General features: G+C 38.6%; 5 protein-coding genes and 2 pseudogenes across 5 annotated transcripts; 3 read left to right on the top strand and 4 right to left on the bottom strand.

Moving 5' to 3' along the window:
* Window positions 1–6,426: 6,426 nt before the first annotated feature.
* Window positions 6,427–7,390, bottom strand: LOC113755492 (annotated as a pseudogene).
* A 2,475-nt stretch (window positions 7,391–9,865) lies between these two features.
* LOC113756194 (7-deoxyloganetic acid glucosyltransferase-like) lies at window positions 9,866–11,514 on the bottom strand. Its single transcript, XM_027299962.1, has 2 exons — window positions 10,992–11,514; window positions 9,866–10,800 (listed from the first exon to the last, which is right to left on the bottom strand). Exons 1-2 carry the CDS (start codon window positions 11,512–11,514, stop codon window positions 9,866–9,868), a joined length of 1,458 nt encoding a protein of 485 aa, XP_027155763.1.
* A 919-nt stretch (window positions 11,515–12,433) lies between these two features.
* LOC113760823 (17.4 kDa class I heat shock protein-like) lies at window positions 12,434–13,131 on the top strand. The gene has a single exon (XM_027303557.1). The coding sequence runs from the start codon at window positions 12,532–12,534 to the stop codon at window positions 13,012–13,014; it is 483 nt and encodes a 160-aa protein (XP_027159358.1). The 5' UTR covers window positions 12,434–12,531; the 3' UTR covers window positions 13,015–13,131.
* A 90-nt stretch (window positions 13,132–13,221) lies between these two features.
* On the top strand, window positions 13,222–15,298 carry LOC113760824 (18.2 kDa class I heat shock protein-like). The gene has a single exon (XM_027303558.1). The coding sequence runs from the start codon at window positions 14,596–14,598 to the stop codon at window positions 15,067–15,069; it is 474 nt and encodes a 157-aa protein (XP_027159359.1). The 5' UTR covers window positions 13,222–14,595; the 3' UTR covers window positions 15,070–15,298.
* An 889-nt stretch (window positions 15,299–16,187) lies between these two features.
* On the top strand, window positions 16,188–16,883 carry LOC113762782 (annotated as a pseudogene).
* A 943-nt stretch (window positions 16,884–17,826) lies between these two features.
* LOC113762635 (18.1 kDa class I heat shock protein-like) lies at window positions 17,827–18,787 on the bottom strand. Its single transcript, XM_027306176.1, has one exon. The coding sequence runs from the start codon at window positions 18,738–18,740 to the stop codon at window positions 18,144–18,146; it is 597 nt and encodes a 198-aa protein (XP_027161977.1). The 5' UTR covers window positions 18,741–18,787; the 3' UTR covers window positions 17,827–18,143.
* A 1,145-nt stretch (window positions 18,788–19,932) lies between these two features.
* Window positions 19,933–22,863, bottom strand: LOC113762919. The gene is given in 4 exon segments (XM_027306555.1): window positions 19,933–20,822; window positions 21,233–21,242; window positions 21,888–22,247; window positions 22,386–22,863. Coding segments are annotated over 4 exon segments (1,335 nt in total). The 5' UTR covers window positions 22,665–22,863; the 3' UTR covers window positions 19,933–20,136.
* Between the last annotated feature and the right edge of the window lie 4,515 nt (window positions 22,864–27,378).

Here is a 27,378-nt window from a genome sequence, read left to right as displayed (position 1 = left end):
GGCAAGTAACGCTGTCTCCCACTGCCTCCTTATACTAAATTGTTTTTTCGATTGGATTGGGTCCTAACCTTTTGGAACACTCAATTGGCTGTTGCAATAAAACCAATTTGTTTGGATATCTAGATTTTGAAGTGCATCTAACTAGTCACGATGGAAGTACAATTTACGACATGCATAGGCCGTCTTTTTATACCGGCAAGGTGGGATTGCGGGCCATGCAATTTTTAATTTTTTAGGAAGGCTCCAAACAATTGAAGCTTTTTGGGGGGCCTAGAGATGTAGACGATGGGCTCTTTTGGATTTGTACGTGCATATTTAGAAATCTTACCACTTCCCTCGTAAGGTTACCTGTTCAACTTTGAACTTATCCGTTTATACGACACCACTTTTATTACCACACTTCCACCAAATTACTTATAACACTCTAGTAATTTGGTGTGAGTACTGTATAAAGGTGTTTGTACGTTAAAAGTAGAACGACTAGTAGCATTAGGAATAGGGTTTGTCTAATAAGTGTACAATGAGTATTCGTTAAAATATATTTCAGGTGTCAAATTTATAAAAAAATAAGACAAATTAGAAAAATTATATAAATGCGAGATAAAGTAACAATTATTACAATATATATATATATATATATATAATAGATTACGTGGAATGTAGGTATGTTAACGAGCGTTGAGTAGGCATCCGTCAAAAAAATCCTTGGAAATACAAGAACATAGCTCATAGCTCAGGAATGCCGAATTTGGAGCTTAACGACTTTTTGATCTTAAGTATTATTTCATTCATCATCATCATCATCATCATTATCATCACTGGTTTTGTTTTGTTCCTTTGTATGATGAGTGTTGTGTTAGTATCAATGAGATACAATCGAACAACTTGCATTAGGATAGTTTTCAGTTAACTCTTAATTACTAGTGTCTCATCTCACACACAAAAATGCTGTCAGAATCACAACTCACAAGTTGCTCAATTTAATTAGTACTTAATTACTGACCATATTGTACGAACTTTTCCAGTTGGACGGCGCAACTACTTTTGTTAGCGTTTAATTAAAATAGTTGGGGACTTATTTTGGCAAGGTTGCGGAGAAGGCATTAAATGTGTGTTTGTTTATGGTTTTATCTTAAGGTGTGGATATGGTTTCCAATCAGGTTGGTGATATAATAGCCGTCGAATGTGTATGATAACACTATAACACGGGGACAGGAAGTTAATAACAAGTGGCGATTCTCTTTTATTTTAACTCTTGAGATGGTGAATTCTTGGGATAGGTCAATGTCATAATACTATTTAGCTGGAAGAGAAGTTAGATCATTACTCATAGTCTATTCGACGATGTTCTCAATATCGGAGGTGGCAAGTGGCCTCCCGGCCCTCCCCAACTTGATCTACACCCGTCTCTAGTCCACTTGAAGCCACGAGGAAAAGAGCTGCGAATAAACCACAATCATGCTTGCACAATTTCAATGAGTTTTGAATACCTTCAAGACTTCAACCATTATTTCTACACCAAAGATATGTGTAAATTAACAGCTTCTAGATATAATTGCATAATTCTATTAAAACCCCCCCAATTAAGTCCAATTAACAACCTCAATTGGTTGAGCAGTGCAGAATAACCCTAAAAAGATGTTGTATGGTTGAGAAACGGGCTAAGATGGCCATGGCTTTGTGTTACTTATATAAGGTTCTGTCTATCAAATATTCATTAAGTGCTCGTTAAAATGTACTTCAACGTTAAATTTTTTAAAAATTAAGATCAATTTAAATGTATATATATATATATATACACACGCACAGGATAGGTTATGTAAAATTTAGATAGGTATATCACTTAGTTAGCACACAGTGAATCCCATTAGAAAAGCCCTTACTCGTGCATGAGTAATTATTAATGTACATGTGTAAAGTTCAGTCTAGTTTGAATCCTAAAATAGCGTGGTCCTGAATCCATCACACCATGTTGGACATGTTCATCGAACGGGGACGTGGAAGACCACATGGTTGATAAGGAAATATGCGCAATAGTTCTTTGTTTTGTTCCGTTGCTACGTGGGCAAATATTTCTTTGGATTCTGCATCCATAGATATGATTCCCGTTTTTGATCATTAATTACTCCAGCATATCTACAGATTTGATTCTACGTGGTTGTAGTTGTAGTTGAGAAGCCAAGGAAATATGAACCTTCACATCTGTTGTGACTTCACGAAATCGAGCCATTACTTTCTTTTCAATTTTCATTCGTGACTTTTACTAGGTCTCATTGTTTTCATTTGACGAAACCAGCATGTGATCCAAATGGTATCCAGTTTTCTCGCTTTTAATAATTGTCAAACTGGTGCATAATTGGGGATGAGATTAGTTTTTAACAAGTTGATTGTGACTGACTCAGGGACATTGTCCAAGTACTTTTAATTCTAACCTTACTTTATAGTCATGCCAAAATCTTCATAGAATCTACAGAAATTTTGTGCAGATATCCTCCGATTCTCGTCCAGTCTTTCTAACACCAAATTCAAGAAAACAAAATTATTTGTCTGCCACAGGGTGGTCGGAACCTGGATCAGCATTCAATGTATAATACAGCTACTGTTCTTCTACAGATGGAAGCGCAAATACCAACTCCCCACTTTTCAAGTGATCATAACAGCTTGATTACATCCTACAGATGGAAAAATGGCGCAACATACACTTTGTATTTTTTTTTTATTTTTTTTTAAAAAAATACATCTCTTGATTGTGTTTTGACATCAGCCAGTCTTTGCTTCCACTTTAGAGATCACAAATATTTTGGTTTTAGTTGACTGCATCTAAAGTTGTTCCAGCTTTTATCGGCAGCTTTTTAGCTGGTACGCAAATTGAAAAGTCTGCCAACTGAATTTAAACAATATTTTAAGGACAATAATTTTTATCAATTTAACTTGTCATTAGTTGTAATTTTTAGTAAACATACAAGTGAATTTTTAAAGCATAAATAATATTTGTGCTCTTAAATAGTCCTCCCACGTTCCACCCTTCTTCACATGATAAAGTATTAGAGTGAAGTGCCATAAGCTATTTTTGGATTGCAAATATCACTTATCCTTTTAAAATTTGATGGGTTAGAGCTTTCAGACAATGTTTTGAAAATCGGACACTTGTCGGTTTGATCGGTTGAACTGCGAATCAGCCATACCTTCGATTCGATTAAATTAAAAAACTAAAGAATTAATTGAATCGATCAAGAATCTGTTGAACCGATAAAAATCGGGAGGTTTAATCAGTTTTTATTAAGTTTCTATTTTCTAAAATATGTATTGTAGTTTTATTCAAAATTCGTAATACTAAAATGAATAAAAAATTATTAAATCTTTGAACCGGATTCGAATCGGTTGAACCGAAAGATTTTCCGGTTGGCTCTCTAGTTTGGGTTTAAAAACATTGCTTTTAGGTTAAACCACTATCTTTTTTTTTTTTTTTTCCTAAGACAGATTAAACTGTCATGTTAGTACAACTTATTGTAGTATACTTCTTTTTCCCTTTTATTCATGTGGGTAGCATATGTCTGACTGAATGTTGATCTTGAAGATTAAATTGAGAAAAATCATCTCTTTCAGCTTTTTCTGTCAAGGCATGTGTTTTCTTTTGCTTTTCTAGAAGTCAATGGTAATTTCATCCGCCAACGCACACCCAAAAAAAAAAAAAGAACCCACAAAATAAAATCGTTAATGATACTAGGTATTTTCTGTTCCCATGCGTAAAAGGTATTACCACGAAAATCCCAAAAATGAAACATGTTTCACAGTGATTCTTGTTTCATATGAAAACGGACGGAAACTATTTTTTACTTTGACTTCAATCTTGAGTTTTGTCTTTCATTTTCGTTCTAGATGTCAATAGCTCACTTCAGTCACGAAACACAGACAGCCGATTTGGTCAGCAACAGGATAAAGGATAGCAGATTCGGTAGATTTGGTCGTGTTTCCGTTTTGCAAAAAACTATAATAGGGTTCATTACATGACAGATGACACCATCGAGAAGATTTGGCACAAAGTCACAAATTAGCCAGCTGCAATTTACCAAAAGACCTAAATTGAAACAGAATTTCCAGGTGGAAGAAAATTTAATTAGACAAAGTCATGCACTACTCAGATTATTAAGACATAAAAGTGGAGACATATGTAGTTTTTTCTTTAAAAAGGAAAAAATAAAAAAGAGGAACAGTACTATATAAAATAAAAAGAGACAAAGTTATAGTTTAGGAATAATTTCGAAAACCTCTTTTGACATTTTTTATGATATTACTTAGCATCTTTGAAATTTCAAAAACATCACTGACCTTCATTGTAAGTGAAATGTGACCAAAAATCACTTTTTACAGGCCACGAATTGGCTAAATTAACCACTCCTATAACAAATTTTCACTCAAACTATTTTGGATGCAAAATAGCCATTTTGCGCCATATCTCAATATAGGGCGCGGTTCTAACAAGGCTAACGCAATGCATTATAAGGCATTCTTCTTTTCAGGTATCTATAATGCTCTTCTTCTCTGGAACAATAGGAAGAGCTTCAGCCGAAAGAATGAAATCTCTTTCATCTAGTTGTGGTTTCTTGCAAGGAGTAAAATTTGCCATATTGGATTGCTTTGCATCATTTTAGGTTGATTTTTTTTTTTTTTTGGTGGGTGAAACTAAATCGTCTTTCGAGGAAAATAAACCAATGGTGAATGCCAATGAAGCTACTGCCTGACACTGAAATTTGATGAAACTCAACTGTATTTTGCTGTTAATGTTATTTATTCTTAATCAAATGTGGACAATAGAACTATGCTAAATATGTACTTCGTTATTGCAACGATCTTCTAGCTATTGCTATGGTCTTCTACATGACTTCTACTTCTTCCTTTGTTATTACACTTACATGCCTACACTTGCATGCTATATATCTAAGCTTGTATTAATATTTAATCTGAAACAAAATTTATAATTGGGGTAACAAAAGGGCAATGATGGAATAAAATTTTCAATCTCTTTCATTGAAAATCTTGAGGAAATAATAAAAGAGGAGAGGTGAAAAATTAAAATTGTTTAAAAAAGAAACATATAGAAAAACGCTTTTTAAAAAATAAAGAAAGAAAGAAATAGATAGAAAACTGTTTCATATAAACACTGCGCGATGTATCCGGAAATCTCAGGGATCACTTCAAGAAGGAATATTTTGATTCAATTCATTTACTTTACTTATTTATCATTCAAAAGTTGCTTGGCGTACGAATCGGGGAAAGATCAATTTTTTTTTCAATTAATTTGAATGTATCTAGAGAGCTTTTTTCTTGCTTTATTAAATAATTACGTTGAATTTTTCCAGAGAATTGATCATGATACAAGAATAGAACGATAGATTGATGTGATGGTGGATTCCTTGGAGTTTCAACCACTGGAAAAATAATTGTTTTGCGATTGCCGTCCATATAGTTAAGGGCCTTAAGGCGATGCACGCATCTCATTTAACACCCCCCCAAAACACCCCAAAAAAAAAAGAAAAAGATACAATGCATGAAATTATTTTTCTACCATCGATCTTTGTGGCCTATGGTTTTTAATCAGTGAATTGGTCTTGGGATCTCAATTCCCTTGTCAGCCTCTTTTAATTTCTGCAGTCTACACCAGTTAAAGCATTATCTTACACATCAAGGAATATGGCTGCTTTTTCTAAATATGCATCACTGTTAGATATCCATGATCTTTGTGTGTTCTTTTGGATAAGCATCCTTCTTGTCTCTCCAGTGTTTTGCTTTTGGATAAAATCTCCGATGACTGACATGTATGGTGCTTGCAACTAGCTCAAATGTACAGTATATACTATATGGTGCTTTGTTTTACAAAATTATATATAATACTAAGACAAAAGAAATTCTACGCCTGGCTAAGGAATTGAAACAGAATATAAACAGGCACAACATCGCATATATTCTATTCTAGATAAACAGCCTAAAAACCAATTGGTTGAATGCAGGTCGGTACTTGTTGGCAAGCGCCTAATCGATTAGAATGAAAAATACCCTCTTGTTTACGACCATACGATTCATTACACAATCTTGCTAACCAGTAGCGTGCACCATCCTCTTAAAGATGTCAACTCAAGAGTGGATTTTGCAACTTAGTTTAAAGATGACATGCTCATAGGCTAGCTTTCGAAATGTTTTTATTTTTGTCCCATATTCATCTTCTCGAAGCATAGGAAATAAAGAAGAAGAAACTCCAGACTCGTCCAAGTCCACCTTCATAGGCTGAATCTCTGTATTATTTGCAAAACGGTTAGGCGCAAGCATTATCATAATAATGATCCATCTCTGCAGTACCTTGTTCAAGATTGGCTTGTTTCGTGTCAAACTTTAGTCCTGACATCATATTTCAGCAATGCTAAAAATAGTTTATGCCTTCAACTGCATCAATCTGATGTCCTCAATCAGATTGCCCAAGTCATCGTCTGAAGATCCGCCTTCGCTCATACCCTCGCTCATACTTGATTTGGCCATTTTTGCCATTTCATTTGCTGTTAGCAAGAATTCATCCTTTCTCAACTCCATAACATCTCGGACCATCTTCTCAACAATGATCCGATCACACGTATCTTTCACGTCCAATCCAAGTTTCCAAACCTCTGATAGATACCTACTGTTAACTTGTTGGTCAACACAGTACGGCCACCCTATCATTTGGAACTCCCTCCACAACACTCTCCAGCGTTGTTGAGTTCCAACCGCTGTGAGTCAAAAACCCACCAATTCCAGCATGGCCCAAAAACCTCTTCCTTAGGAGCCCAACCCACAATATAACTTCTTTCCTCGGTTGCTTTAACCAATTCCTCAGGAATCTCATCCCCCTCGGCCTCTACTACTGATACAGCTATAGACCCCGGTATCTGAATCCACAACAACCTCGCCCCACTGTTGACTAAATTATACCGAGTCTCCATCAGCTGATCCTTGGTCATGGTCGCAAGACTTCCTATGCTGACATGAATCACAGACTTGAACGGTTATTTCATGTAAAAACAACCAGCGGACCAAAGGTTAACATCTCCCTGAAAATTGGCTGGCTCACAACTTTCAAAGACTCCAGTAACTTAAAAATTTGATCACCCGTACGAGGACTATCTTCGGGAAGGCCATCCGGGATTGTATGAAACCTGAAATTGGGATAACGCTCGAACCGTGATTCAACATCCCTGCAACTTCTCAGTCGGTCCTGGCTGTGGTCAGTGTTGACGAAGGTAACATGCAAGTCACCAAGGCACAACAGTTCAGCTAGCTTGAGCGTACAATTCACAGGACCCTGAAGTGGTAAAGGGAATAGTAGTGCATGGGGAGTGGAGAATTGTATCTGGTGATCCATCTCTACGCTTCGTTGTTTTCTGGCCCTGTGAAGTTGGTGATAATAGTGTCCTCGGCTTAGTTGGCTTCAGTTGGTACGATATCTAGTTGCCAGTTGCCATCAATTGGATATAAACAGTGGGAAATGTACAAGCAGAATTCTTAGTTTAACTGATGCTTTTTACTAGTAGACGAAAATTAATTTATGTGATAAGGTGAGATTAGAGTAAGAGATGGATGAGATTAGGTGGGTAATAGGCAAATTGACTTAGTCGATGCAGATGGAACATCTTGCGTTCGATAGACATGAAAAGATCTTCTAATTAGTGTTGTTACCGTTGTATTGGATTTAGTGCTGGAGCAATAGGTTGGTGAGTCGCTGATCTCATTTTGTACCTCTACCATATCTCCATAAACAAATCCTTGCACAGAACGGGAGAGGCAGAGGTGGACAAATCTCTCTTTCCAGTTCTTGTGTCCTTCTATTTTCATTGTGAAATAACGTTAGGGATGGAAGCTTTGTCTAAAATATCATAATGTGCGATCCAACATTTAATGGTGAGGAAGAACACTTTATTTTGTCGACTTTCTTGTCAATAGGATACAGATATCTACTCGTATAAAGTAACAATTATGTCAAAATCCTTCTTGTTACATGAAACAAACGTAATTAAGTACTGGTTCTTTGACAAAAGATTTTGAAAAGCAATCTCCAGCAGCTCTGTCTCGTTCACAATTGGTAGTCCATCAACTACCAACATGGCACCGAGCGAGGTACACGATGGTTGCTCCTTGGACATGATAGGCGGAGATGCAAATAATTGATATTTGATAGCAATATCACCTGTCCAAAAATTGGACAATGGTTTACAATTAATTGAAGATCTGTTCTTCTTGTTGCGTTTTTGGGCATTAATTGTGCAAAATATTACTCCAATAACAAAATGGCTTAGATGGAACCAGCTAGCTGTTTGGTTGGGAATACAAATAAGTATAATTTAATAGGCTATAAATATAGCTTAATGACTATCAAAGTCTATACCAGCCAAGTTGGTGAGAGTGATCCAATTATTGAATTTGATACCAAAAAGGAAATAGAAAAGGCAGCTATCATGCCAAACTCCACCTATCATTGAAGTTCCCCTCTTTTTCTTCCTTCCTTTCCTGTTCTTTTTTCCTCCCTTTTCTCCACTCTCTTCACCAATCCTATTTACTTTCTCTTTTCACTTTCCCCTTCTTCCATAGTAGCAAATTGCGACAGTGCTGGTGGATTCATCGTTGGTCGGTATGGTAGCTTGCATGAAGCTCTTTTCCATTCCTTTGTGATTTTGACAACACTCTTTTGTAAATATAAAATCATTAAAATCGTAGAAGAGCTTTGACAAGGACACAGCGCAGTTTGCAAGCAAAAATTAACAAGTAAATTTGGGGTCTTCGATAACATTTTTATTTTTCAGCAACTTTTTTTCTCATAAAATTTATTGCTTATATCATAAACACGTTTTATTATCATCTTTTCATTTTTTTCAATTACCTTTTTTTTTTTATTTCATTTACATCCCATCATAAAAAATTGTTTTAATACAATTATTTCGCAATACGGTCTTGATTTGGTTGGAGGAGCAGCGGAGCTGCCATGCTTGGTAGTGGTGTTTGAGGGTTGAAGCAAAGGATGGGAGACAGAAAAAGGTCAAAAAAAAAAAAAAAAGAAAGATGATGAAACACAATGAATTACAATATAGACGTTTCGCGGATATTATCCATGCAGTGAGTCAATTATCCAGCCTAAAAATCCCTCAGCATTTAATTGTTTATCATCTTTTACGACAATTGAACCTAAACATGGATGGCTGTGGCAAATTTGGGTGTAATGGTACACTTTAGATCTCAACTAAGGACATCATCGATCCAAATGTTGGAGTAGAAGTCTATGTAAAGGTTTATTTAGCAAAATAAATCTTCCTCCAACAAGACGGATACTCACAAATTTAGGACCCAGTGTGATTTTAACCCTTTCCTCCAAAATTCAGAGGGGAAATAAAGAAGGGGAAAAGGAAGACACGAGGTCCACGTAATCCATTATATGGTCAAAGTGATTGACAATAACATTTGATTGAAATCACTGATACAGACAAATTGGGCATTTTCCCCCTTAGAAATAAATAACAGAGACAACGAAGACATGCGCCAATTAAACGCTACGACGCATCATTAACAAGTGCCTTAGATCTTCTTTGAGCAGCGTCACATTGACTAGCAACAAGGGATGAAATATCTTCGTTTCTCCTCAACATAACATCAAGTTGCATACTCAACCCCCAAAACTCTATTCCTAAAATCTCTAATCTCTTAATGGCAAGAACGAAATTATCAATCTCCAATATAAACCATAAGGCAGTTTTGGTTTAGAAAACCACAATTATTGGTGACAACATTTTAATTTTCGGGAAAATAAGAAGAAATTAAACAAGAAAAACACATCAAAGCCATGTCCTTTTCATATAATAGTAGATTTAATAAACTCAACGAGGCTGTCCAAGTTATCATACGAAGTACCACCTTGAGTAACAGCCTTTCTTGCCAATTTTGCCATGGCATCTGCCCTTCTCAAGAATTCATCCTTCCTCACGTGCATGAGTTCTGCCACCATTTTCTGGATGATGACTCTGTCGCATGTATCTTTCATGTCCAATCCAATCTTCCAAATTTCACTCACGAACCTGCTATTGATCGTTTGGTCGGCAAAATATGGCCAACATAACATTGGCACACCGACCGCCATACTCTCCAGAGTCGAATTCCAACCACCATGGGTCAAAAATCCTCCAACAGAAGGATGATTCAGGACTTCTAGCTGCGGGGCCCAACCCACCATATAACCCCTTGCTTTTGTAGCCGTTTCTAGCTCGGCTGGAATCTTACCTCCGCCGCCTTCTCCCATAATGGAATCAGGTCTGACGACCCACAAGAACCTCTGCCCACTATTCACCAGTCCGTACCAAAATTCCAGGAGTTGCTCTCTTCTCACAACCGTAATGCTCCCGAAGCTGACGTAAATTACCGATTTTGGAGGCTGTGAATCAAGCCAGTCCAAGCAGCTCCTGTCTTCTTCCCATATACTGGCCGAAGAAATTAAAGTTTCAGTCTCTGTTGCTTTTGCTCCCAGCCTGGCCGTTAGGTGGAAATGATTTGGTCCGATTGTGTATAATCTAGGCATGTGTTTACGAATGTGAGATAATATTGGTCCCTCTAAGTCTTCAAATGTGTTCAGTATCACCGCCTGGGCTCGCGGGGTTTGCTGAGTCTCCGTTTTGATTATTTGGAAAGTAGTGTCGTCCAGATCGTTGACACGATAAAAACCAGGCAGGTCCCGACGCCGAAGAATATTTTCCATTCCTGGGACGCTTTTGACTGCCAGGTCCATTCCATGTCCTGCATATTTGGGTGTGCCGTCAACCTCTTGGGTGTGATAATAAGGGGTATACAGACACCAAATTAATTTATGCTAAAACTTGCTGCACCTGATAAATCTGTCAATATAGATATATCAACGACAATAGACTCAATGAATGACACACTTTGATGTAAAAATCGACGCGTGATCAAATTTTGTACTCCACTACCTTTAAGGGGTATTTCTCCAGCTTCAATGACTTGAGGTATACAAAAGCAGGCCCAAAATGAGCAGGCGCTAACGGTGCGAAAATAGATGAGGGCAATTCCGTTCTCTTCAGCAAAATCACCGGCAAAACTCAAGACTCCATCAGCTATGATGCAAGTAACAGGCCTTCGGATACCAGAAGAAGCAAAGCAACTTTTCTCGATCATCATCCGCTTAAATAGCGGCCCTGTCACCATTTTTATAGCCGGCATGATATCCACAAATCCCTTACCTGCTCTGGGGTGGTCATCTGGAAGCCCATCGGATATGGGTTGGAAAGAAAAGCCAGGATAGCGAGCAAAACGCGACGACACGTTAGTGTGCTTGAGGAGGCGATTATGGCAAAAGTCGGAGACAATGTAAGTTACGTCTAATCCAGCGAGACAAAGAAGTTCCGCCAGCCTGAGCATGGAGTTGACATGGCCCTGGATTGGCAAGGGAAATATGAGAACATGAGGTGGTAAGTTTGCTTTTTGGGAACCCATTTGCAACTTCAGTTTCTCTTAGCACAGATGATCCTAGTCGTTGAACGGTTAAACAACTCATACTCAGATGATTTTGATCATAAAACGATCGAAGTCAACCCTCCTTGATTATGCTAATAAAATACTAGGAGATCTCATTGGTCGGTTGGTGGATCAGAGGCCTCTCGAGAGGTGTGATGTCATGAAGTCTCTTATCAGTAAGTTATTGCCATTAACAACTACGTCCTGTTTTTCCAATTTATTTATTTATTTTTTGGGAAGAAACTATCAACCAGTCATCATCGGTGTTTTTTTATTTGGAGAAATGAACAAGTGACATGCCCCGGTGGTTTCTCATTTCTGGGCATAAGAGTTGATACTGTCGAAATTTAACACTAATACATGTTGATTTTAACCGCCGCTATACAATAGAATAGTATATTCAAAGTAACAACTACGTCCAGTTTTTGCAGCTTCAAGTCGTGGCAGTAGTTGCTCACAATAACTAGTCCTCTCCTCTTTTAGGAGCCTCAGTACACTAGGATCTGAAAGGATACTTCAGGCAGGCATAATTGATTTGATTTTACTACTAAATAAGTGGATCCACGATGCTTCACAGCTTATGTCGGGCTTATGCTGCTTCCATCGACAATCCAGTGGGCCTCTTCTAATTAAGTGGTCGCCGCTCGACGATAAACCATAAGCCCAAAAATTTTTGAGATACACAATCAACAGATATCTCCGGAGACACGTGGACCGCTCGAGTGGACACCGCTCTGGTGGAGTGTGAAACCAAAATCTCGAAGCTCGTGGAAGTTTGTGGAAAGTGACGAGACTTTTTCCATTTTTTTGGTGCGATAAGAATATTCTAGACAATACCGGATATATATAACCGTCATCATCTGCCCCTTGTATATGTAGCTCTTGTTCGTGCCTTCCACCCTCAGACAGAATTAGTCATTGCCTTAGAGAATTCCGTAAATCCACTCAAGTCCTCAAACCAAATAGTCCAGAGCACAATTCTCTTGCAAAATTCTGATGGCTTTGGTTCCGAGCATCTTCGGCGGCCGGCGAAGCAATATCTTCGATCCTTTCTCTCTCGACATATGGGATCCGTTTGAGGGCTTTCCGTTCTCGAGGACTCTAGCCAACTTCCCCAGCGGCACTGATCGTGAACCGGCTGTTTTTACTAACGCCAGGGTTGACTGGAGGGAGACCCCAGAAGCCCACATCGTTCAGGCTGATCTTCCTGGGCTTAAGAAAGAGGAGGTCAAAGTCGAGGTGGAAGATGGTAGAATCCTGAAGATCAGCGGAGAGAGGAGCAGGGAGCAGGAGGAGAAGACTGACACTTGGCATCGTGTGGAAAGGAGCAGCGGCAAGTTTATCCGAAGCTTCAGGATGCCGGAGAATGCAAAGACAGAGGAAATTAAGGCGAGCATGGAGAATGGCGTGCTGACCGTTACTGTGCCTAAAGTGGAGGAGAAGAAGCCTGAAGTTAAGGCCATCAACATTTCTGGTTAAAAACTTTGATGCATATGTACATCGGCATGGCACCGTGAGTTGTTTTCATGTGGATACTACTGTATCTTTTATCATAAGAAAAAATCAGATAAACGTCAACTAAATTTAACAAGTGAATTTTAACCCTCTATACAAATTAATTAACACAAAAAATTTAAGATACAAATTTAGAATGAGAACAATTCACAAATTAATAATCATCAAAAGATTTTCTAAATCACAAAATTAAAATAGGTGTAACTGTTGGAATAATTAATAATTATGAATTAAAATATAAAAGAAATGTAAAGAAAAATTTAGACTTGAAAAAGGTGAAGCTTCGTGAAGAATGGATATTTGAAACGAGTTGAACCAATTTGGGAATGAATGGATAGTTGCTTTGCTTGATTTTTAGATCGTTGGTTTAGGTGCTGGCTTTTGATTAATACCTCAACAAGCATGTATGAATAGAATGATTGAATTTCCTTTTATTTGTCAATTGTTTCCAATTTGTATAGTATTTTCCTTACCTTTACTAATGTATGTATATGCGCTAAATGCATTGAAGTTATAACAATAATATTTTAATAGAAGGAAACTAGGACGAGTTATTATAGGATGCGTTTTAAAAAGAGAAATTAAAGAAGACAAATATGTTAAACTTGTTGGAGGAGAAATTAAAGATTTTCAATTGTTTGACTTAATATACAAATTCACTTCTTTATTTGGCAGGTGTACCATATATGAGAAAAAAATATACATCAGAAAAGGGGAAAAAAACTCGGCTCCAACCCAAAAGTCCAGCATGCCTTTTGGGTTGGGTCGTGGGTTTAGTTTATATCCGGTGTGTGTGTGTGTTTCTTAACTAAGGTAAGGGAGGAATACAACAAAAGGCGAGGTGTGTAGGTGTGTGGTGTGGGTTCTTCCTTAAGGCTCTAAGCCATCCCCGTCCCCTTTCCCTCAGTTTTCTATCCCACATCGATAGAAAGAGAGATGTGTGTGTTGGATATAAGCTCCTCGGCTCCAACCCAAAAGTCCAGCATGCCTTTTGGGTTGGGTCGTGGGTTTAGTTTATATCCGGTGTGTGTGTTTCTTAACTAAGGTAAGGGAGAAAAGGGGAAAAAAATGTACCGCTTTACCGGTTTAAAAAGTACAAAATGTGTGTCACCATTTTTTGTTTCTGGTTTTTTTTTTCCCAAGAATTTTGCTTGCATGATTTCGTTGCTTCAAATTCTAAAAAGTCTCGATAAACCCAGAAAGTCCATAACAAAACAGCCCAAGAATACACTGGGCCTCAATTCCCACAATTTTGAATTTGGAGATGTCCGGAGTTCTCCAGACGCTAAAAGGGGTGATTGTAGAAAGTTCGTAGAAAAAGCAAAAGACTTGCCCCTCGGATAGTGTGACAGCGGCAAGAAACTTCAGGAAAACTCCAGACGTCTGGTCTCCGGCTCTCCCCTCCCCTCCTCTAAACTATAAATGCCAAGCTTCCTCCCCTGTTTTGTCATCGCAGAATATTCATCCCGACTCAGCACAATTCAGTTATCTTGAAAACCTATTCGTCGTCAAATCTCCCATTATCTCGGAAAAAACAAAAAAAGAATGTCGCTCGTACCAAGCATCTTCGGCGGCCGACGAAGCAACGTTTTCGACCCATTTTCTCTTGACATTTGGGATTCCTTTCCTTTCTCAGACGCCAGTCTGGCCAACGTCCCAAATACGGCAAGGGAGACATCAGCATTTGCAAGCGCCCGCATAGATTGGAAAGAGACCCCAGAAGCCCATGTCTTCAAAGCCGATCTTCCAGGGCTGAAGAAAGAGGAAGTGAAGGTGGAAGTTGAAGACGGGCGGGTGTTGCAGATTAGCGGAGAGAGGAGCCGCGAGCAAGAGGAGAAGAACGACAAGTGGCATAGGATAGAGAGGAGCAGCGGCAAGTTCCTGCGCAGGTTCAGGCTGCCAGAGAATGCCAAGTTGGATCAGGTGAAGGCTGGTCTGGAGAATGGCGTGCTCACCATCACTGTACCGAAAGAGCAAGTGAAGAAGCCTGGGGTTAAGGCCACTGAGATCTCCGGTTAAATAGTTTCGGGTTCTGAGCCTTGTGGAGGACAGGGTAATTTTGTGTGAAATGTTTCTTTAATGTTGGAAAACATTTGGACAGTGAAAAAAAAAGATTAAAAAATGTAAATTGGATGAGGTGCTTGTATGAACATCTATCTGTTTGCTGCTGTCGTGATTATAATTTGTGTCTGAGAAGTGAACAGACTTTTGTTTTGTTCTGCAATCTATCCCTTTTTTTTTTGGGTTTAATTCTAGTCTTCTAGCCATTTCAACCTAATGTTTAGTTGCTCTATTTGCTGAATATCTTATCCTCAATTTAAATTTTCAACTAATGTAAAAATTTGTTTTATTCGATGTTTCGTTAGGTTCCTTTTGATACTGTACTTTAGATGGGTCATAATTGACAGTAACTGGTAAATTGATAGTAAAAATTTTGGGCTTAGTGGTTGTTGCGTGTATTTTCAACCCGCTTAATTTGGCCATTTGTGGGATATCGTGGAGTACTTTTGAAATGAATGCATGAATTGTGTCCTTATGTGAACAAATACGCTTTCACTTTTGTGCTGATCAGGTACAATATTTTGACTTACTCGTACATTCCTGATGAACTAGCCAAGTACAAGTTTATATAATTTTTGCGGGGATTTACATGTTTGTTGGATTGATTTTGAGCATAGTCTTTTTTTAGGGTAAAAAACAAAAAAATTCCTGTGATAAATCAAATACACAGAAAAGCCTTTCATAATTTCAAAATATACAACACGATATTTCATATTTTGAATTAAATTGTAAAGATGACGGAATCCATTAAATTTAACGGAAATGAACTTTCCAAAATTGTTTACTTTGACTTACACCAAAAAAGAAAAAAATTGTTTTGTTGAAAAACTTTCTTCGCCTTCTAGGCAGAAAATGATAATGGTGGCAACAAAATTTGGGAAATGCAACGATAGTAATAGGGTTTTGGGAATTGTAACAAAGTTGTGTAAATAAAGAAAATTCAAAAAAAAAAGAAAGAAGAGGAAGCTAAAGCCTTTTTTTTTTTTTTTATATGCCACATCAACAACAACAGATGTAAAACAAGCAAAATTATGCATTGAATAGAAAGGTGAGACATAAAATATTGGACAGAGGATCCTGTGAAAACTCCAGGCTCTGCCTCTCCTCTTTGATATAAATATGAACCTCCTCCACCGGCTTCGTCTTCGATAAGAATTGATCGAAGCTCTCAGTACAATCAGCTCTCTTCTTCAAAAGCCGTGATACATAAAAAAACAGCAGCGTCGTCATCAATTTTCCTCAAAAACATCCGAAATGTCGCTCATTCCAAGCCTCTTCGGTGGCCGACGGGGCAACGTGTTCGACCCATATTCCCTGGACGTTTGGGATCCCTTTGTAGGCTTGGCTTTCCCAGACGCTAGTCCGGCCAACGTCCCAAATACAGCAAGCGAGACATATGCATTTGCTAGGCCCCGCATTGATTGGAAAGAGACCCCGGAAGCCCACGTCTACAAAGCCGATCTTTCGGGGCTGAGGAAGTGAAGGTGGAAGTTGAGGAATGCCGGGTGTTGCAGATTAGCGGAGAGAGGAGGCGGGAGCAAGAGGAGAAGAATGACAAGTGGCATATGGTAGAGAGGAGGAGCGGGAGATTCGGGCGCAGGTTCAGGCTGCCGGAGAATGCCAAGGCGGATCAGGTGAGGGCTAGCATGGAGAATGGTGTGCTCACCGTCACTGTGCCGAAAGAGGAAGCGAAGAAGCGTGAGGTTAAGGCCATTGAGATCTCTCGCTAAATGCTTTTAGGTGGCTAAGCCTAGTGGAAGTTTGTCTCTGTCTTGAAATGGTTGAGATGACTGTGGTTGCTGTATGGATGATGATGAATTTTGTTTAATGAGTCGCAAGTGAGTAGGCTTTGGTTTGTTTTGAAATGAAGCATCGATAAATACTCAATTCTTGCCACCGTCTTCTAATGAGTAAGCTAAATGAACTCAACTTGGAATGGATTCTACCTGCAGCCAAAAGAATGGAGTGATTGTGATGCTGAATTAGGAATTTAAAGGAGGAGGTTCTTGACATTTTAAACCTTCTTCTCAAGATCTGCAAGTGTTTGTAGCAGCGATTGATTTCAGAATTTTCACAACACAGAAACAATTGACAGGATGAATTACGGCTTCCTCCTAGCCAAGACGTTGTCATCGTAGATTGCGTGAATTGCTTTCCTCCGTAAACAATCAATTCGAGAGTCAGACTGAACACTCAAGCCCATATTTTCTCTATTATCCAACGGTAATTTGATGCTCTGTTCTCGGCGAGTTCATTTAGCTGCCAGCCAATTGGCTAATCTCTTTCACCTGCTTCTTTAGAGCATGAATGACGGTATTATAGCAGAATAAATCAATTGTAGGTGAAAGAAATTCAGGGCGCCGCAAGTACATTTGCTGATTACCCCGCCATCAATCATTCTGTTTCTTCTTCACATCCCGTCTTGTCAATCAATAGCAGGGTAGAGATGCAAATACACTCTCCCTCTTTTACGCCAACTCCAAATTTTTCTCGTAGAAAGTCTTGCTACCAGAATATGCTGTCAAAACTATCGTAAACAGTTTTGTCAATGGCCACACAATTTTTATTCATCTTTCGGCCGGTATAAATCCAAAGTCCAAAACCCAACATCAAAATCAATTTTTTTTAAAAAAAATAATAATCAATTATTAACAAATTAGACGATCCAATTTGCTAGCTAGTTACTGCGTTGTAACATTATCCAGTTTCCAAAGATACCTGAAACTTAGATGCAAAGTCACTAATCTCACAAGAAACTAGTCCAAAAAAGGCTAGAATGTGATACTACCAAATTATAACCCGTAGTTCGAGTCATACTCTGATTGCCATTAGAAAGTAGTAATACACCACCCGCTTCCCCTACCACTAACAGAAGCGATCGCATCCACATCCATTCCACTGACGGAATTCGCCAATTGGACCCTAAAAACTTACTACTATGGACATATGCACTAGTACGACGGGAAAAAAATGAAAAGAAAGAAAGACAAGGACGCAGACATAAGTACATAACAGAAACGACGACTCGGAAATCAGCCAGAAATTTCAATGGACTTGACATCAGGCTTCCTGATTTCTGCTTTAGGGACAGTGACGGTCAGAACCCCATTCTCCATCGATGCCTTGACTTGTTCCACTTTAGCATTTTCAGGGAGCCTGAACCTCCTCATGAATTTCCCGCTGCTCCTCTCCACCTTGTGCCACGTGTGGCCCTTGTCCTCGATTTCCCTCTTCCTCTCCCCACTGATCTGCAAGATCCTGTCGTCCTCCACCTCCACCTTGACCTCCTCCTTCCTCAGCCCCGGCACGTCCGCCTTGAACACGTGGGCATTTGGGGTCTCTTTCCAGTCGATGCTGGCGTGGGCAAACGAGGCAGTCTCAGATGAGGAGGACGGGAAGGTGGTGCGGAGCTGACCGGAGAATGGGCTAAAGTCGGAGTTGAAAGGCCAGCCCTGAAATGGGTCCCAAATTTCATCGGGAGTATTGGATCGGCGGCCGAAGAAGCTTGGAACCATCGACATTTTTTTCCTCTCACTCTTAGGAGTGTTTACGGGTTGTTCTCTTAGCGAAATCTGCAGTGCAAAATCAACGGGTTGATCGAGAAGGTAAGAGGCAGACTTGGCCACCATTTATATGGTGTTTTGGATAAAATTTGTGCGAGTTGCAGAAAGTTCTCGAACAAGTTGTCTCGCATCTTTTCATTTTCCCTTTTTCATTATCGGTTTAATTGCTAATAGTTTTTTTTTTTTTGGCCGAGATTACTCGAGTGCCCATTCAAAAATGTTTATGGTTCAAGTAAATGGGGTAGTATTTTCAATTTTGGGGACAGAGCATAAAAAATTTGAAATTTTCTGGTACCTAATGAATTTATCACACTAAACTTTTCTGAAAATCGGATTTTCACTTTCTAATGCATAGTAAGTAGGGGTTCGACTTTCGTCATACTTCGTAATGATGTCGCCAAGTGGTGCCCTACCGACTAATACTAAAATAGTTTAAATATCTGCATTGTTAAAAAATAATAAAAATAAATAAATCTGGCAAATATTTTTGTTAAAGAAAATACCAAATTCGTTTCACTTAGCTCGTAAACATTGACCTATCAATCAAATTGGGGTGCAAGTTAAAACAAACGCACATTGATTACTTTCTAGCAGTAGAGCAATAGATTTTTAACGCACATTTCTTTTTGTTAATGTGATAAGACTCCCTCCACTTAGTGTAACTCTTTCTTATTAATGTTCTATATTCGGGTGTATCAGTGCTATCGAATATTCTAATTATTAAGTGATAAAAATAAAATAAAGGATGCCCAAATAATCGAGTTACCGTGTTGGTGCACGAGAAGCATTGAATTATCTCAAAGATACATATATATATATATATACATATAGATGAAACAACTTTAGAACAAAAAAATACTTGTGATGTTCAATCCTTGAATTCTAAATCATGTATGGACACATCTAGGACTGATGCTAAACTGAGTAGCTTGACCGAGCTCGCAAGCTACTTGATCAGCAGCTCGGCTCGAGCTCGTTTTGACCAAGCTTGAGCTCGAGCTCGAATTGCTTGATAGAAGCAATGAGTCGAGTTCGAGTTTCAACATTTTGCACTCGAAAATTCAACGAGTCTAATTGACCTTTTTATAATATATATTTTAATTTTTATTATTGTGAAATATCAATAATATCCTTTATTCAAAATTATATAAAAAATATTAATTTTTATTACGTGAGTTTGATTAGGCTTGATTGAGTTCGAATAGGCTCGATTGAGTTTGATTTGAATTGATTACATTTAATTAAACTTGAGCTCGAGTAACGTAAATTGATATCGAGTTTGAGTTCGAGCTCGAATTCTAAAAGCTCGACGAGCTCGAGCTTGATCTCGAGTTTAGTTATTTTACCTCGAGCACTACTCAAACTCGACTCAACTCGAACGCACCCTAGGCACATCTATAATAATGTCATACAGTGTACTGTACCGTGGTTCTGTATGTACAAAAATAACCACAGGCTAAATTTACAATTCCTCGTCGTCATCTTCGATTGTTTCTAGATCATCCTCATCGATGGCCGCAACTTTTGCAGCACTCTTTGCTGCTGCACTGACTCTAGAAGAAGCATTTGGTCGAACCTTGAAGGGCGATTTTGCATTTCGTGATACCCTGCTGCTAGGAACAATGCCACAGCCTTCATCTTCTTTCTTCAAGTCGGCTGGAGGCAGAAAGCAATCAATGCTGAGTCCCTTTATGTTGAAATCAACTTCTTCAATCGTCCAAACCTCTTCCATCCGCGTCCTGGTGTGGCTTTCAGAGTTTCCTCCGAACCTCAACAGCGATACGCATGTTCTTCCAGCATGGGCTACATTAACACCATCAATAGTCCGATAATCTTGTATCGTGGATTCCATTGTTGTCTCCCATAAAACGTCGTTTCCAGGGGCTTTTATTCTCAGGAGATGAGAGTCTTCCAGCTGGACTAGCAGGCCTGTTCTTTGGCTGAAGTAGCCCCAAACACTATGTCTGATTATTTCCACATTGCTGCTGCTTCTGGCTCTGAGTGTTGAAGGATCTGCCTCGAGTTTTAGTACAAAGCAATCCTCATCATAGACAGTCTTCTCACCAGTGCAGATGGAATTGGAGAATAAGTTGGCCGTGGACCTTGGATCAAGACCCTGTTGGAGGATGATTCAATAGAATCGATTAGCTCAATTTCTTCAATAGTAATTAACCCACAGAATAGTTTATCTTCAATAGTAATTATATCTTGAAAATTAGCTTAATTTTCAAGAGATTCCATCCAGCACCAAGAAAAACAATTAAGTCAAATGGATTTGCCAGCTTAAGACAGTGCAAGATCCACGAAATGGGCCTGAACCAGTGAAGTCCTCCGCCTGATTAGCTAATTGCATTTCAGCAGGGGGAGGACCACTTGATCCAATTTGATGTGCACCAATTAATTGACGCTTTACCAGACCGTGTAAATGCAATTCTTACAATTTTTGCTTGGACCAAATGAAGGAGCTTTCATACCGGAATAAAATGGGCATAGACCAATTGATGACGATGATTGTACTCCAGCGGAAAGCGGAAAGAATTATTTTAAGCTAGTCCAACTTGGAATTGGGTCCACTAGAAGATAGACTTGGAAAAGATTGGAATTGAATTAGTTTATTGGGTGGTTAAGAACGTGGATAGTGGAACTCAAACCGATAGACTTGGAGCCGGACCTTTTTAAAGTCCTCATTAAAGTCAGCATCCAATTGGGTTTTGTTGTAGGTTCCAGTTTTCCAGATAGATGAAAGCGATGCTGTGCCTTCCTCCTCTGAAGATAACAAAAAACGGAGGAACTGTCCATTTTGAGAAAAAAAATTTCAAACATCCAATGCATATTTTCCCATTCACACCTAACTTTTGTTAGGTTCATTCCTCGTCCAAGGACATGATACTCAGCTGTGAGCGTGAAGAAAACCTCACTTCTTGAACTAGTTTTTAGGGGTGGAGAATTCAACAGCACTCAATATTATTATCGAGTTCCGTCACAACTAACTCCTCTCGATAAAGATTTGAGAATGAAGATATGATCCAACCTAAGGTCGATGTGTGAGACAGAAATTGTTAGGTTTATCTCACATTGGTTTGGCTGCAGTAAGAGGGTCCAATAGTACCCAACAATTTTGATGAAGAGTGACCTCAATTTCGTTGTTCAAGACAAAGGAGTGACCTACTTCTCAATCTTGCCGGTTAGTTCAATTCTTGCTACTCAAATAATTGGACCGCGAGATGCATGGGAATGATGCCATGGGGTCTGCCTCCAAGCCACCTTGCCATCACTACCAGCACTGATCTTACAACCAGACACCACTAATTCCAGGCTCCATAAATCGGGCCTTTTCTGCCACAACACAAATCCTCCCACTTCCCCTGGTCCACTTTTCGTGCTCTTGAGCTTCGAAGCCTTACCGTTGCTCGTGTTGTTACAGCTCATACTCAGACCTTCCCCGGCAACAACTTCTGTTGTGGCCAGCTTGACTTTTCCCATCGCGTACATGCTATGGATTGAGTTTAAAGCATTTTCTCCTCCCGCAGCTGCCATGTACTGTTGCACTATGTATTTAGCCATTGAAGTCTCCTGCAAGGATAACAGAAATATAAGTCTCGTCATACGTGACAAGGAATCGGTACTGTGTAATGGAGAAATTATCGCTGATTCTATTTCTGACTCTGGTAGAAAACCAAACACAGGTTTAGTGGTAGTAAAAGGACTTACAATGGGGTGGTTTTTGATGCTTTTGCTAAAAGAATAGCGATCAGAGCAGATGGGCAGGGGGACTAAAGGAGCGCCAACGACACCGAGCAGGAGCTGAATCTCCGTGTTTCTGCCACCAAAGAGGGAAACAGGTGACCTTTCAGTATGGGACTTCATCCAGGATTTCACGTTTTGCCAGGACCTGTTCTTGGTGGAAGCAAAAATCTCTTCCGGGATGGGAACTTCAAGCACCGTTTCCAGTGCATCTTCTCTATCCAAGTTGGGGCACAGCGTCCTCATGTCCAATTGTGTTTGGGAAGCCAATTAAGAAAGAGTAAGATGTGAAGAGGAGTCTGGAACGAACAGGTTGGGAAGTTAAATTGGGTCTTTCTTTCTGTTTTTTTTCTTGCGTTTGGTACTGGGAGAAATGGGAAGAAGGAAGGAAGTAAAGAGGGAAGAAATGTTGTCTTTGATTGAAAGGGAGGGTACGTATGGGGGATTGTTTGGGGGGGTGGCAGCTGTTGAATACTAAGTACTGACTAGAGTAGCGAAGGACGACCAACCGACCGTGGGCCGCCTCCAACCAACGTGTTCGTCAGCGTCGTGACCGCACGCTCACACACACATTCTCATCTCTTTTTCTTCCCCACTGAAACTCAAACAATCTTTTACTGTTTGGGGTAATTCATTTTTTGTGTGGAATCCAGAAGGGGAAATTGGCGACATGTATTTTGATTGATTTTAATGTCTTGATAAAGACACAGTAGTGTGTGATAACTGATATGATCTCTCGCTGCAGAATTGGCCTATACAGATACAATCAATAGACTTCCTGATGATATTTTCAACTAAGTCCCTTTTTTTTTTTTTTGGACAACCTGGACACATGCACAAGGCCAGACTTCCACTCGATTATGGTTTTCAATTTTTCAACGTACACATAATTCTTTTTTGGTATTTGTTTTGACTTGTAAGTTGTGTTTTTGCATGCACGCCAGTTAAGCAACGAATTTGATTAATCACCTATACCTTACCTATCTTTTCTGAGAGAAAAAAGCGATAAATTTAGAGGAGCAGCAGCAGCATTAATATGCTCAATATTTTTATAACAAATTTGAACCCCTTAATTACTCACAATTTTTTGTTTTCGTTTTGAATCTTTCACGTTATCCCTGATTGCGGTTGAATTATTGGCAACTGGGGAAATGGTTTCTTGTAAAGGATAAGGCAACAAGGAGGAGAGAAAGAAGGCACCCCAAGAACGTACCCCCCAAAATGCAAAGGATTGATTAGCGGATGGATATATGGTTTGCCAACTGAATCGAGGTCGTATGCCCAGCACAGAGCATCAAGAAACGGATAGGTAATACAACAAAACATCTCTGGACATTATTAAGAATAAATTTTGTCTGCCGGAAGCATCGCAATGCATATGCATCGCGACCGACCACTACTTGTATGGACAAGGGGCACAAACGGTTGCAGGTGCAACCGTTTGTGCCGATTGTATTCATTTTCTACAGCGCGTAACTTCCATTGCACACGATGTAACTTACTTTGCACACGACATAATTTTACAACACTTTTTTTTGGGCCCTACACATGACCTGAAAATCGAGTTACATGCTGTAATCTGAGCCGTACAAATTTTTGAGGTCACATCGTGGCCGTGAACCTTCAGGAACGATTGTCACTAACAACCGTTCCTGCCCCATTTCCCTACTTGTATATATGCTGTTGGATCATATCATAGAAATTGCAGTATACAATTAATATTATTAACATGCAGCAGGTTTTTTTGGGTAATGAGGCGACACTCAATCCAATATTCCAATTAGCTTTTGCTGGAATTAATTGTACGTGTATCTGCAGGCATACATATTCATGTCTGATTCCTAATTCTTGTATCGTCGTAGGTTATAAAGTCGGATGCAGCTTGTTTCTTTCGTGACACGTATGCTGCTGGACGTCTTTCGAAAGTTGCTTCAAATTAAAAAGTCTTCAATCATGCCACGCACGTTTCATCATCATAAAAGTCCAAAACATCGATCCTCCATTAATTGAGCCATTAGCTTTTGTCAATGGTTGTTAATACGTGATCCATCATCAGAATATCATGAAGTTAATTGAATATCATGATTAAGCTTAATCTAGCTAGTACTACCATTGTTTTCCTATTGAGGCGGATCTTGTGTTCTCTGAAAATGAAATCGATAACCTTTCTAAGTGAGGCAAAAAGTAGGTAATTTGCCTGGATCAGTTTTTTTTTTTTTTTTTTTTTACAAGAGATATAGATCATGGAATTTAAAAACAATTCTCTGAACATTGGTTGCTTGTACATTGTAATCGTTCAACGAATTGAATTGGGTATGCTTCAAAAAAAAAAAAAAAACGAATTGAATTGGGAAAATATCACGCATACGTCAACATCAAGCTGTGACTTGTACACTATCGAGAATTATGCGTGGTATGTCTTGTGGATTGGGCGACTGAATAAGATATATCTACGGGATCAAGCTGTGACTTGCACACTACTGAGAATTATGCACGGTGGTATGTCTTGGGTGATTGAATAAGATACGGACATATCTACAGGATTATACGACATGCAGCTGCAATTCCTCCTTCGTCATTGAACAATTTTCATTTTTTTCAATGTTATGCCAAGAACCATATATAATTCTGTGACTCCTTTTCAGTGGTTGGGAATTCGATTCCTATTCCTGTCAAAATTGCAAATTTTATTGTAACTTGACAGGCAAGCAAGCAAGTACAGTACAAGAGCAGCAATAGGTAACCTCTTGTAATAAAATAGGATTTTTCCTTCCCCAACACTTCGCACACTCTTGCATGACAATCTTAACCATGCGTACAAGTATTTTTTATTTTCATTTTTTATAATTACAAGTAACTCACCAACAAAAAAAGAAAAGAAAAGAATTCTCTTACCCCTTTCTTGCTTCTTAAGTCCCACCCTCGCTTGTTTAAAGTTAAAAAAAAAAAAAAAGTAACTCACAAAAGAATAACAGACGTGGAGGCAAGTTCTTGTAATATATGCATGAATAACTTAGCTTATACGCAGTATAAAAGCATATTTATGCGTAAATTAAAAAAAAAACACCACAACCAGAAAATGTGGTAACAAGAACAAATTCAATTTCAACTATACTTTTGGGACAGATAACTTATAGCTGAATAGAAAATGGTAGGCAGCACCAGTTGGGATCCTCTATACCACTATTTGGTACCAAATTCAGTGTCAATCCCATTTATCACGTGATGGTAGAAGAAATTTAAATAAATAGCACATGACAAATTAAATAAACATGACACTTGGCATAAATATAGAAGTAGCACTGAATTGTCACTGGAGTAGTGACACTGAGGATCCCGTGTGAGGCAGCATGTGAATCCTTAGTCATTAGTGGACAATAAAGCCAGTTACATTAGTCATTAGTGGATAATAAAAGCCAAGTACATGCTTAATCTCGGACTTTGGATTAGTAACATTCACTCACTATTTAGTGGGTAGGGTGGGTTACTACTTTTGATAGCCATGACTCCACTCGGACTCTCCCCTTCTGGTGTAAATCCTCACAAATATTTTTCCTTCCTTTGAAAAAGGAATTGATCATAAAGTAGCAAATAGGGATCCCCCCACTTAGCCAAATTAGTCAAAATTAAGTTCAACGATATCACACAAAGGAAAGACGATCACTTCTATTGCAATAAATAATTTGCCATTCCATTCTAGCAATCAAGCGGTAAGATTTACTAAATCTTTAATTGGAAAAGGTATTGATTTAATGCATTTATTATGTTCTAAAGCAAAATCCCATTTCTTTAGCAGTATCATCTTCTTCTTCTTTTTTTGGGTAGATGTTAATACTAGTTGCTTATGAGATTTGGAAACACATCTATGCTGCATTCCCAACAAAATAACTAGGCACTAGAACAATAAGGATAGTGAATTTATTTAAAATGCTGGTTACCTCACAAAGATTTTTCCAATAGCTATTCTTTTTTTTTTTTAATCAATTGTCTGACCTCTAAATAAAAAAAAAAAGTATATATTACCGCACACTCTTTGGATTTTACTGTAGATGCAGATATTTGAATCCTAATCCTTGGCCTGCACGAAAACTTGCACCTTATGTTTTACCTAATGGTCAACTCATTTACGTGAAGCTGATTCTAATAGATATCCAGTGATCACTTGTTAGTATACTTCAATTATATCTAATTTATTCTATGAATATATACAACCATAATTATTGTACCCTTTGTATTCAGAAAATTTTCCAAATGACACCAACCGATGTAATAAATAGACACTTGAGGGGGAAGGCACCAAATCCAGTTGACTGCATTCCGGTTGCGTGTTATGTGAATCTAATCTAATTTAAAATCGCAACATTTCCGCAATATACGGCGGGAAATATGAATTGAACTTCCCTGACCCGCCCCATCGGACCGGATCTTCTGCTCAATTCAATTCAAGCATGAACTTTTATGATCATGAGGCCCAATCACGGCAATCTGCGTTCATACGAGAAAAGGCAAAAGTATAATGCATCATCCGGAAGGTCGTCGGATCCGTTTCTCTTGACCTCAGGTTGCGGTAGTTAAACACTACTGAATAGTACGTGCAGAAAGAATCATCTTTTTTTTTTTTCTTTTTGGTTGATGCTAATGGAATTTAAATCTTTCACACGGCAATGAAGTTTTTCACACGTACAGGAATCGATTACTATCCCGCATATATTGAATTTTAGTATACGCCGAAATTGGCTGATCACTTTCCTTTGAAAAATTCGATATTAAAAGTCAAACGTCTGCGAACCTGTAAAGTAAAGATCAAGACAGATTTTATCTGTAATTAGGAATTAAGAACACCTCCAATTTTTCCTCCTCATAGATAGTAATCTCTGCATTTGACTATGATTTTTTTTTCGCTCTGTCTAACGAATATTATCAAGATGTATTTTAGGTGTTAAATTTTGAGAAATATAAT

Source organism: Coffea eugenioides, chromosome 2 (genome assembly GCF_003713205.1).
Source record: "Coffea eugenioides isolate CCC68of chromosome 2, Ceug_1.0, whole genome shotgun sequence".
Lineage (NCBI taxonomy): Eukaryota > Viridiplantae > Streptophyta > Magnoliopsida > Gentianales > Rubiaceae > Coffea > Coffea eugenioides.
Note: the sequence above shows the minus strand (reverse complement) of the source record. Positions and strands in the feature narration are given on the sequence as shown.